General features: G+C 36.4%; 1 protein-coding gene across 1 annotated transcript in view; it reads right to left on the bottom strand.

Moving 5' to 3' along the window:
- Window positions 1–13,391, bottom strand: part of EIF3E (eukaryotic translation initiation factor 3 subunit E) — a 60,296-nt gene that overhangs the window by 17,518 nt on the left and 29,387 nt on the right. Inside the window, exons 6-8 of the mRNA XM_069081107.1 lie at window positions 12,829–12,954; window positions 12,032–12,156; window positions 1,345–1,471 (exon numbers count right to left, since the gene is read on the bottom strand). Coding sequence (XP_068937208.1) covers window positions 1,345–1,471; window positions 12,032–12,156; window positions 12,829–12,954 — 378 coding nt within the window. The remainder of the gene's footprint in view (window positions 1–1,344; window positions 1,472–12,031; window positions 12,157–12,828; window positions 12,955–13,391) is intronic.

The raw sequence follows: 13,391 nt of genomic DNA, 5'->3' as shown, positions 1-13,391 counted from the left end.
TTTACTCCCTTGTAATCTGATTTCTATCCTCAGGATTCAACAGATACTGCAATACCACCAATTTATGTCAACATCCAATAGCTTTAGCTCAATCCTCAATCCTTGAATTCTCAGCTGTGTCTGATTCTACTGATCATTTCCTCTGGGATAATCTCTCCTCTATAGGTTTTCAAGATATTGGTTGTTGTGGCGGCTTTCATCCTAGCTGTAGGACTGATCTTTCTTGGTGTGCTCTGCAAAATCATCATTTATTATAATCCTTTTTACCTCATGGCCATCTCATTATACACCTTTACAGAACATACCCCAGGGTCTATACTAAACCTTCTCTTCTTTCTTGATTATGTCATCAGCTCCCAAGGATTCAAATTAAAGTATCCTTTGTACCAAGATGACTTCCAAATCTACATATCCAGTTAGACTTCATCTTTCTTCTAAGCTTCAATCATACACCTCAAATAGCCTATTGAACCAGATGTTTCACAGACATTTCAAATTCACTCATGTCCAAAGAGAATTCACTACCTTACCTGAAACTTACTGCTAACTTTCCCTTTTTCTATAGTGAGCACACCTCTCCTCTCTTCTTCCAGTTATTCAGGTGTGCAATGCAGGTGTCACTATTCTCACTCACTTCCCAAACCATCTTGTCAATTCCATCCTCTTAAACTTACAACTCACAAACACCCTGGTCTAGCCCTCATCACCTCCCAAATTATCATTTTAATCTTTTAATTGGTCTTCTCAAATCTTGTCTCTCCAATCCACTCTCCATAAGAGTTGTCAATTGTTATTTCTAAAGAATAGGTCTGACTGCATATCACTCCTCTTCCCAAAAAGCTGTCTTCATAATCTGGCTCCAACTAATCTTTGTAAATTGATTAAACACCAATTCCTCTTAATCACTCTATGTTTTAGACAAACTGGCTTTTGTGCTGTTCCCTGTTCATGAAATTCTATCTCTCATCTCCACTCCTTTTCCTAGGCTTTTCAAAATTTACATAAAGTGCTATTTCCTTCAAGAACCATTCTTGACTCTTGCTGCTGTAGCCTGCTATCATTTCAAATACATTTTGTATTTACTTACCTGTAAACATGATGATGAAATTACCCAGTAAAATATAAGTTTCCTCAGGACAGCCACTGCCTCACTTTAAAATATAGCATTTAGCATAGTTCCTGGCACATATAGGAATTCAAATGTTTGCTGATTGATTTTCAACTGAGGCCAACTTGTTTTATGGACAGTTCTATATCTACTGTCCCAGACCCTTTACAAAATTATAGAAGCATTAAGAAAGAAAAAAAAAAAAAACACAAGCTTCTCAAGAGACCTGTTCTTACCTGTTGAATAACTTTGACTAGGTCTTTCAATACCTGTCTTCGTTTTCGAACATCTTTGTTTGTTATAACTGCAGTAGTCAAATAGCGGAGAATATGTGGACACATAGTTTGAATTGCATTAAGATACCTAAAAAGGAAATTTAGAATTCAATAATGAATGTAAGCTTCTAGGGTAAAATAATTCTAAATAAATTAAACTAATGAAGACTTTATTAAACATAATATACTAGAGATAGCAATTTTTCACTGAATTATGATTTCAGATTGCACTGTATCTGAATAACTACTATAATTTTATTAGGAGAAAGGTAATTGGAAGATAGCTATATAAATGGAACAAACCTATGTTTCAGAGAGGTAGTGGTATAAAAGCATTGCCAATTATACAGAGTCAATGCAGTTCAATATTCAACTCAACTCTAAGTGCAAGATAAAATTTAGGATTCTGGTGTTTTACAATTTAAGTGACTAAAATTTCACCTTAGGGGACTATTGAGATACCTTCCAACATTCAAATTCTCTGTTTTATCTTCTGGCCTTTATCTCAGGAAGGGAAGTGGTGAAATGAACACAATTCCTATGTGAACTCTAAAACTGAGTGGTATTATGACTTTTTTAAAATGCTTTATTAACTTCTGATTTACATCATTTGTTTCCACCAGATTTTGAGTTACAAATTTTCTCTCCGTTTTTCCCCTACCCACTGCCCCCAAATAGCAGTCTCACAAGATATCCCCTCCTCCAATCTGTTCTCTCCCATATTTTCTCCCATACCCCTTTCGACTTTTACAGTGGATCTCTAGGCCTTAGTGCCTGCATATCTTGTTTCCCAATTACATGTAAGATGGTATTAATAATAGTATACACACACACACACACACACATATACATATATTTGAATATTTGATTTTAAAACATTCAATTCCAGATTTGTTCCCTTCCTTCCTTGTCACCCACCCTTACTGGGAAGATAAGCAGTTGTACATGTGTGGCTAATGCAAAACAATAACATAGTAGATATATTGTAAAAGACTGACTATATTTCCCTCCCTCCTATCCCACCTCCCACTTGTTCTATTCTCTACTTTGATCCCGTCCCTTTTCAAAAGTGGGTGCTTCCAACTTCCCTCCCCACCAGCCTGCCCTCCCTTCCATCATCCCCCCTCGAATCCCCTTCCCCCCCCTACTCTCCTGGAGGGTGAGATACCCTATTTAGTGTGTATTTCACTCCCTCAAGCCAAATTCAATGGGAATAAGGTTGACCCATTCCCTTTTGCCTTTTGGTATTATGACTCTTGATGGTATTTTGAAGTCTACAGCTTCTTTTAGAAGGGAACTTGATAGCTAGATGTATAGGAGGACCCAGAGATTCATACTTATTACTATTTCTAACTGGATTTGTCACAAAAGCTTATAGTACATCTATGACTCAGATATATATGGGAGAAACAACGGGTTCATATATAGAACTTCAAAGTAACATTCTGTCCTGCAAAATCAATTGTTTCCTTAGTAATAAGTGCATCAGGATATCAAAATAGCTATATCTTTTTTTTTTTTGGAGGGGGGAAGGTAGGGCAATTGCGGTTAAGTGACTTGTCCAATATCACAGCTTCACAGCTAGTTTTTTGTGTTGTGTCTGAGGCCACATTTGAACTCAGGTCCTCCTGACTCCAGGGCCACTGCTCTACTCACTGAGCCACCTAGCCACCCCTAGATCTTTTTAGATGCCATTACCACTTCTTCACCTGGTACATCAGGTAGAGAGGTAAAATACAAATGATAAGTCTCTTTGACAATGTAGTAAAACTAAGTCACTGTTAAAAAAAAAAGTAAGCACATTTGTTTCATTTTGTACCCATTTATTGTCTTGCCATTTTCATTTATAAAATGCTCAAGATAATCTGGCTGAATCTTAAACCATGTTCTTTACAGGCTTATTTTCCTCAATTCCTCCTTTCTTTTGGGAGGGGATACTGTTAAAATCTTCTGTCATCCTCCTTTCCAATGTTTTGCAAATGAACTTGTACTCAATACATTATCATCCACTGTTACCACTTCACTCTGCTTGGCAGGGAGAAATGAACTTTTTGTTGGCAAAATCAATTAGAATGCTCTACTTTATTCTACTCCCAAGTACTGATTGACTGGTGTTCAATGACTAAACTCTCATAAATAAGTGATAGTAAACATCATCCCTTTTATCTATTCCTATATTTCAGAGCTGACAACTCAAACTGATCAGAGTAGAGCCACTGTGGTCACATAATGCCTTCCTTGCACCATCACCTTTTTTCTAACATGCTATTTACTTTGAACTTTGATTTCTCCAGTTTATGATTCAGCTATACAAAGATGGCTAATGCTAAAATTAATCTCACATTTTTATCTAGTCAAGATAAAGTCAATTTCACTTTCAAGAATCCATTCAGTGCTCACTATTATTCAGGGATTTTCTTTTTATTATCTTCTTAAAGAGAAAGCTAAGCAATGTGAGGGTTTTGCATAGTTCAACAAGTTTACAATGCAGGCTCTCATTGCCTTACACCCTGACTTCTGCCACTGCCTGTTGGTTGGACTGCTTGCCACAAGGCTCTCCTCACTTTAGTTCATCCTCCATTCAAAATGTCAGTGATCTTCCTTAAAGCCCAGGACTGACCATCCCCTTCTCCCCAGGCTTCACTCAAAAGACTTCAATGGTTCCAGTTTGAAATACAAAATCTTGTTTTGCATTCAAAGCCCTTCCCCTTCATAGTTTGCCCTTCCACCCCTTCCCAATCTTCTTATACCACACATACTCCACCCCATCCCTCATGTTATGATTCAGTGCCAATGGCCTTGTGTAATGCAATGCCAAGCAAAGGCAACTTCCCAAGGTTCAAAATACCAGCATAGGTGCTCTCCATTTTATTCAGTGACCAACCAAGAACAGAGAAGATCAAAACATGACATCATTCAAAATACAGCATTTACTAAATGTGATTAAATAATCTCCAAGTACTACCCCACCCCAGGACCTTCCATTCATTCAATCAATTACAAAGTCCCTGTTCTAAATACTACTCCACCCCTAGGCTGTACCTTCATTTAGTCCACCACAAAGCCCCTCTTCTCAAATGGAGATTAGTTTCCAAACATAAGTAAAGTACCTTCATTTGTTCAATCACAGAGCACAAAAAGGTCAAAAGTTCCCCACCCCTGGATCACAATTGAATCTACCCCAGAGTTACATTAAGTTTAAGCACAGCACTTAATACCCAAATGGAGGTCTTTTCTTCATCTTGACATGAGGCAAGTTCTCAGCAATCTTAGTACCTGGGGAGACAAGGCTTAGCAAGGCCACAAGATACATTGCCAGTCCTTTCATTAATTCATCCTCTGTCTGTAGAACGGTCCTAGAACCCCTGAAAACATTAGCAAAACCCTCTCCCAGGATTTCTGTAAACATACAACAAGAAAATCCTTCTTCAAGGCTTCTGAACCAACAGAAAGGTTCCCAGACCCCTGCAACAACAGCACTGTCCTTCACCAGTGGACAGTATTCATTCTGTCTGCAGGACAGTCTCCAGACCCCTGCAACAACAGCACTGTCCTTCACCAGTGGACAGTATTCACTCTCTGTCTGCAGGACAGTCTCAGGGCTTCTTAACCAAAAGCCAGGTTCCAGGACTTCTTCAACAAAAGGACTGTCTTTCACCAGTGGACAAATCTGGCAAAACAACATCAAAACAGACAAAGTACCAGCAAAACAGCCATGTCTCCTCAGTCCTTGGCAGCTAAGGGGGAAGGTCTCAAAAGTCCAGGGCGATTCAAACTGGCCCCCAGCAATCCTTCTCAGTCTCTCTCTCTGCCTCCATGAGGTGCTGCTTCCAAAAAGTTCTTCTGCCTCTCTCTTGTCCCTCCAAATCTACATCACCAGCTCCTCCCAGTTCTTGTCTCTCTTTTCACATCAACAAGTCCATCCCACAGGTGGGATTAACAAGCTCTGGGTCTTAACACAATCAGTTTGAAAACCAAGCCAATACAGGGGAATCTTTAATTGCCATTACTATCACACCTTGGTGCTCCTCAAACAAGACACTCCATATCTCCCAACTTTGTGCAATTTGATTGCTTTTATCTCATGGATGGAATGAACTTAAAACTTCAATTATCTTCAAGGTGATAGGTTAATCACGTCTTTCATTAAATCAGTCACTCAGTGAAAGAAGGGAACCTTGGTGGATATTGAGGCCAACAAAAACACAAGTAATTATCCCCCCTCAAGTACCCTGGCCAAATGATCACCCAGTCTTCAATAGATCTCTGGTGATGGGGAACTCATTACTGAGGAGACATTCAAATTCTTGAGAATTCTAATTTTTAGGAAGTTTCTCTTTCTAGTCGGCTAAAAATTGCCTCTCTGTAACATAACCATTGTTGTAAGTTCAGCTATCAGTGGTCATGTAAAACAAATCTAATCCTTCTTCCATGTGGCAAACATTCAAATACTTCTATTATTGTCATGTGCATCCCCCAAGTCCTTCTTCTTTAGGCTAAATATTAATGGTTTATGACCCTTTGATACCATGGATTCAAGTTCCCACTCTATCCTGGTTACCTTTCTCTGGACATACTCTAGCAGGGTCTAGCTTATAAATGTCATTATGGAAATATGGTATCCAAAACTTAAAACAACACCCAAAATGTGGCTTTTTGAACTCAAGTGAAGAACTTTACATTTATCACTATGAAATCTTATCCTGTTTGATTTGGACTATTACCCTATCCTGTCAAGATCTTAAAAAAAAAAAAAGACAATGAGTGTGTCATCCTAAATATTACTTAGTTTTATTGTCCACAGTTTTCACATGCATACCATTTAAATTACTGATGTTAAATAGGACAAGACTAAAAACAGAACTACTGGGCACTAGCTGAACTATGGAACAAGAAGCAGCACACAAAAGAGAGAATCAGCTTCTGGGTTAGAGTTTCTAAAATGGCTCTCAGAGATGATACTATGAGGAAGAAGAACAAATAAGTCATGTAAAAACTTCTTAGTCAAACCATAGGGTACTAAGGAATAGTACCCATAGTTACGTGGGTAACTTTCTCTGTTAAATAGTTTGACTTATAAAAATATAGTTTGAGGTTTGGTGATGCTGTGCCTTCATTTTCTCATATGAGATTGTAGATCTTCTTTTCTTCCAAGTAAAATGAATTATTTTGTCTATTTCTAAGAAATAGCACCTTGATAATATGAATGGCTTAACAAAGGTCTGACCATGTTATTTCCCTACTCAGTAAACTCCAAGGTCTCATTATTATCTCTAGGATCAAATATAAACTGCTCTGCTTAGTACTTGAAACCCTTGACAACTTGGCTCCAACATTCCTTTTCATTACATCTCTTTTGGATCCACCAAAGAAACCATACCTGGAAGGAGCTAAAGTACTTGCTCAGGGACCATCCAACATCCTCTTTGTCCAGCTATTTTCCTCTCCACTGTCTGCTATTGTGCCATCTTTCAAACTGAACCTCCAAAACTATTCCTTGGAGAAGCTAGTTCACTCAAATCTCCATTCCCTGGAACCATGCAGCCTCTTCTTCACTTGGCTGTTTTACATGCCTCCTTCCCAGTCATCACATCATTATACTACAGGCATAGTCTTCCCTAACTGAATGTAAGCTCCTTGAGGGCAGAGGCTCTCAATTTTGGTTCCAGATCCCTGGCACTAAGCATAGTGCTAGCCACACAGCAAGCATTTAATAAATGCTTTTCCTCAGTTTGAAATTCATGCATTCACTGATAGGGAACACACTACATCCTGAGGCAACTCATATGAAAAGGATTTTTTGAAAAGACAGAATGTGATAAAAAGATTATAGGATCCTACTCTTAGAAATGGAAAGGCCCTTAGAGGCAAAGTGGTACAACATGTATTTTGCAAATGAGGAAAACAAGACTAAGGCCAAAAGGAGTTAACTGACTTGTTCAAGGGAATATAAGTAGGCAGTAGCATAGTTAGTATTTAAATCCACTTTCCTAATACCAAACTGAGGACACTTTCCAGGATACTTCACTCTGCCTTAGTATTAGGACCATACTGTAAAAAGTTTTAATGCCAAGTTAGGGAGTTTGGATATTATTTTCTAATACCAAATGAGGCCCAGATGGATTTAGCATGATCCTGCACAACTGTGGTATAGTGTATGCAAAATTAATTACAGGGAAGAAAAAAGTAATATTATATATTTAAAAATTGTTTATTAATATTTCATTTGAACATCAATCCTTTCCTACTTCCACTCCAGACCAAACCCTCTCTTGTCACAAAGAAAAATAAGGAAGAAATCCAATACTGATACCATGTGTGACTATAAACACATACTTTTTCTGTCATAGTGGTCTCCCACACCTCTCAACTGTGAGGGAAGAGACATTTCATTGTCTCTTATCCAGGAATTTTCAATGGTTTTTCATTTATTTTTTATCATTAGCTCCTAGCAGTAGCTGGCACATACTTTAATAAAAGTTTTTGTTATGCTTAATAAATACTTGTTCAATGATTCATCCTCACAACATTACCATGAAGTAGGTGCTATTTATCCCCATCTTTTGGACAAGGAAATGGAAGCTCAGAGATACTGTATCTTGCCAAGATAAATAACACCATATGAATGCATTCATCCCATCTGATGTAACATTAAGTAAGTAGTGCTAAACTTGTTTCTACCTCAGTTAGGGTAGAACGGTGTAGGACTTTCACCAATAGCTTCTACTTTGTTCTTTCCTTTATATATAATGTTGCTTCATGAGGGCTACAAATCATTAGATAGGAAGTTGTTTCCCAACTGAAAACAGGTGTGATTTATCATTTGTAATAATTTGCTGTAAGGCATTATTAGTTCATTTTTCAGCTGCATTTGACTCTGTGACCCCATTTGGGGTTTTCTTGACAGAGATACTGGAATAGTCTGCCTTTTCTTTCTTCAGCTCATTTAACAGATGAGGAAACTGAGGCAAACAGGGTTAAGTGACTTCCCCAGGGTCACACAGCTAATAAGTGTGTGGAGATGAGTTTTTCTGACTCCAGGTCCAGCACTATTCACTGTGCCACCTAGCTGCCCCAGTTAGTTCACTGGAATCTGTTAAATGATAGATAGTACTTTTGAATAATTAAACAAGATTAGTGTGGCTAACTGCAGGGAAGAAAAAAATTAAATTCTTGATTTAGAATTCTAGAGTATCTCCTTCCAAATTATTTGTAGCAAAATGTATTTATACTTGAAAGACTTAAGCAGATGCTTCATAGAGTTTCACATTTTTAAAGTTTATGGGTTTGTTTTTTTTTTTTCCAGGCTTTAGCCTTCATTTAACAGGAGCCCCATTTTCAAAATGAATGCATTAGACAGAATTTTTATTTTAGCAAAATGATGAGTATTGATTCTTTTTTTTTTTGTACAGCCCGGCACTGTGAACTTGGAATTTTAAGATTGGAGCATATTAGATTGTAGCATCTACTGCCAAAGAATGGTATAGCATCTAAATCTCTTAGATATTGTAAAATACGGTATTATGCCCATATAAATGATAGAAGAAAAAAGCAGAGAGCTCTGGGGAAATTTCTATAAAATGATATAAATTGCCATGGGAAAATATCAGTCAGGAAAGATCTAGAAAGAAATGGACTGTTTATTCACACTATAACTCTGAATGGACTATTAATCTAAAACTTCCTCCTACTACAGGGCTAACTGACATTTTATCTCCTTTTTCATCAACTATTTCAGTTTGAATCATTTAGTTTTCACTTCATTTTTTTCCCTATTCACTCTCCAACTTTATAATGGAAATAAATGTAAAACTAAGATTTACTTTGTAGCTAATTACTCACAAAATTTTACTGGAATTTTGTCTGTTCTATAAACTGGGATACCTGTATGTGTTTAAATATTCTGGAATTATCATTGCCTCTAATTCAGTCAACATTTTTGCCATCTAGGTAACTTTTAATTGATGACACATTTTTTTTTCTTTTTTGGAAAGGGGAAAGTAGGGCAATTAGAGTTAAGTGACTTGCCCAAGGTCACACAGCTAGTTTTTGTGGTGCCTGAGGCCGGATTTGAACTGAGGACCTCCTGATTCCATTCACTGCGCTGCCACCTAGCTGCCCCAGAGATGACAGAGATTTAATGGAGAAAGTGTTACATCTCTTCTATCTTTAATTTCTTATAGCACAACAATATAATTTAACATAACCTGGTTAATAATTTTCACATGTGTTTGAGGTGATATATAGAATGACAATGCAGCTTTAAGTTAGCTACGTCATATATTGACACCCTTGTCACAACTTATTCTCCATTCTGAAATGGAAGTGATTTTGCATTTGAACACTTTAGAACCTCTAATTGAAATGTAATAACAAAGATGGAGGTATAAGGTACTAATCCAACTAGCAATTAGAGGTGATACCATGTTACTAAATGCCATTACGAAAGGGAATATATTTGTAACACAATGCCATGGTTCCTCTTGAGCTATGACAATAGAAAAAAAAACTCAGATTTTAGTTAACAGACAAGTATTTTAAATTTACTTTTGAAATACTGCATTTCATCACCTTTATCAAACTTTGCTACCTATGCTTCAATGATCATTTCTCTATTAGTGTGGGTTGTCTTTTAATTTTTAAGTGATCATTTGCTATAGGATATTCCAGTAGAATATAAAGTCCTTGAAGGGAACAGTTTCACTTTTGTGTCTATAGCCAAAAAAATTTAGCTCTCTTTGCATGTCAAAGTACAACCAAGAAAAATACAGCTTATGTTCTTGCCAAACAGCAATCAAAACTATAACTAAAATTTTAAAATAACTTTCATTAAACTTCAGACCATATGAATGTCAAATGTGTTAATTTGCTTCCCACATGTTTCTAACATAGCCAAGTTTTTTTTTAAATTCTAAAAGTTATAGAATTACCAAGTATGGTACCATACTTGGCATAGTATAGTACCATGCCGAGTATGGCAATAAGCAACATAAGAAATATTCTCCTTCTAAATTGTGGGTAGGAGGAATAGCTAATAAGTTAGAAGATCAAGAGTGGAAATGGTCCAGGGATTCCTAAATCTGGGGCCTCTACACTTCAAAATAAATTTGAAAGCTGTATTTCAATAGAATGGTTCCCCTACTATCCTATTAAAAAAACATTATTCTGAGGAGTTCAAGGGGTCCATGGGCTAGACCAGACTGCCAAAAATGTCGATGATCAAAAAAAAAGTTTAAGAATCTCAGATCTAGACAAAAGGAAACAGCAATCTGAACCACCAAAATTGAACAGGGAGAGATGTCCAACATTTAGGTTTAATAACGAACTGTATAAATGCAAATGAAAAGTTTATATAAAATAAGTTACAGAGGCTTTAGCTGCCCAATAGCTCTAGAACAAATCTATCCCAAAAATGCTAATAACTTGGATTAAGTGAGAGAATGATATTTGGGTCTCATAAAGATAACAGTTTCCACGTATTTTTAGGGCCCAAGGATTGAGGTGAGGAATCAAACCACATACAAAGTATTAAATTCTTTGCAGTACATTTTAAGAATCTTATTCTCGATTTGGAAAGGTTGCAAACAAACCTTGTCACATGAGGGACAGTTATCACTCGAGCCCCTACCTCCCCCCCCCAAAAAAGGCTCTATATACTATCAAAATATTTACAGTAACGAAATTTTCAAGGTAGCAAAGAAATGGAAACAAAATGCCTAAAGATTGGGGAATAAGCTAAACAAACTGTGGCACAAGAATGTAATGTTATTATGTTGTAAGAAATGTTTAACATAATGAGTACAGAGAAGCATGATTATTATAGGCCAGGATGCTAGCAGAACTGGGCTGGCTTGTAAACCCTCACATTCTTACACCACCAACTACAGTTGTTGTAAACCTCCACCAGAATGTAAAAGAGAGGCAGTTAACTTTGCTTCCAGGTAGACTGACCTAGGACTCAGCTGTGGAGCTCTAGGCCCTTTGAGCTATTTCATAAAGCAAGTTCTTTGAGAGACACACTACAAACCCAGGGGAAATTTCTTGCAGGCTACTTTTGTCTCTTTGTAGACTGCTTCTAGCTGGCAAGTTATAGAATAGGCAAACACATACCGATGTACCTAAATCAAAGAAATTTTGTGACTTTTTTTAGTAGGTACACTGCGCCAGATGTGAAACCATGACTGAGAGACATGGAAAAACTTAGAGGAACTAATGCAAAGTGAAAAAAGGAAAGCCAGGATAATATACCCAATGATTACAACAATTTAAATGGAAGAAAAACAACAATCAGAAAGCAATCATAATTGAATATTGTGAAATTACAGAGTATAAGCTTGGCTTCTAAGAAAAGGTCTGAGAAGATACCTGGGTTGAGGTCTATGGATGTAGAACACATCACATATAATGTCAGCTTTTTTTTTTTTTAAGTGTCCAATTGAGTTTTCTGGTGCTTTTTTCTTTTTCCTCTAAAAAAGTTCTTTGTTATAATGGATGGTTTTTTGGGAAAGGGAGGAAAGAGGGAAACAGGAGCAAATGTAAAAAATGGAATAACAAAAGATATCAACAGTAATCTTTTTTTTCCCCAAATAATTTTTAAAAACTAAAAACCAAATTAAGGTAAAAAAAACTTTAAGTTAAAATTACTTACTGTGGTTGGTAAAGAAAGAGATCAATAATGTTGTCTCGACCTTTTGGGTGGTTGAAGAATACAAACAGAGACCAATGAATCAGCCATGTTCTCTGCTGAAGGGACTGGAGTGGAGAACTGACAGACTGAGAGTATAAGAGAAAGAACATATGTGGGGAAAAAAAGTTTTTATACTTCACTTTTGGGAGAAAAAAAGACAAATAAAAACGATACTGGATATTTAGGGACATGATGGAATCAGTAAGATCCTAAATAATATTCAGAAAGATGATTTTCAATTGTTTCAAAATCTGTGGTCATCAAAGTGGTTAAATTACATTAATTATCTTGTAATAAAGTAGTAAAAGTAAACAACCACACTATCTTTTAGATCAAAGTTTCAAAGTAAGAACTGTAATAAGCATTCCTTGAAAAATGTTTTTATGCATACTCACTCAAAAAGCATTTAAGTATGTATCTCTCAATACCCCAATACAAAGTGCATTAGCAACAGCAGTATTATAAAACTGAATTTCAGCCAAGAAACTAGTTTTTTAACTAGTTAGGATTCTGCATTATACATATTTGGCATAACAAACACTACTCCAGCAATACCCAGTCATTTCCTCATCAAAACAAAACGTGCACACCCTGCCAAGAGGCATTTAAGGCGGGAAAAAGAAACAAAAAGCAAAAATTATATTATCCCTAATGACATTCAAGTAAAATTCTTAAATTCTCTGTACTATAGTAACTGAAAATACTGGTGGAAAAAGCATTAATTTACATTAAGTAGCACTTCAAAAAAATGAACTCACATTATTATCTATGGTCTCTTTCAATCTTGTAAGGTCTTCCATGGCTGCATCCCAATTCTGCATTAAAATTTCAGATGCTAGTTTTCCCCACAGTGAACTCAAAGCATTTCTATCAGTTGAGGGAACCTGTTTAGGCAATTAAAGACAATTACATATTCATAACAAAGTAGTCCACAAAGTGCCAGATAATGCAATATATTATAAAGCTATATAACCTTAGATTCAGAAAAAAAAGCTGCTGATTTTACTGAAACTTGTGGGTATTTTTATTTCATAATAGATCATACCTTAATCTCTTTGAAATTTTTGCACTTAACTTGATTTACTGAAAATATAGGTCTTTAATATTTAATCTAGATTAATCGACATAGAAGTATTTCAAAATGCTGGCAGAATAAACCAATTTTGCATTTTGCTTTGGTGGAAAGGGTGCTGAACTTTGAAGAAGAGGAGAACTGGATTTAAATACTGGCTCTGACACACATTAGCTCTGTAAAATTGGGTAAGTCAACTCTTTAATCAGTTTTTTCATGTGTAAAAAAAGGGCTACCAATCCCATAGGG

Source organism: Petaurus breviceps, unplaced genomic scaffold (assembly GCF_028583685.1).
Source record: "Petaurus breviceps papuanus isolate PSGF00001 unplaced genomic scaffold, PetGlider_PUasm1.0 98, whole genome shotgun sequence".
Classification (NCBI taxonomy): domain Eukaryota; kingdom Metazoa; phylum Chordata; class Mammalia; order Diprotodontia; family Petauridae; genus Petaurus; species Petaurus breviceps.
Note: the sequence above shows the minus strand (reverse complement) of the source record. Positions and strands in the feature narration are given on the sequence as shown.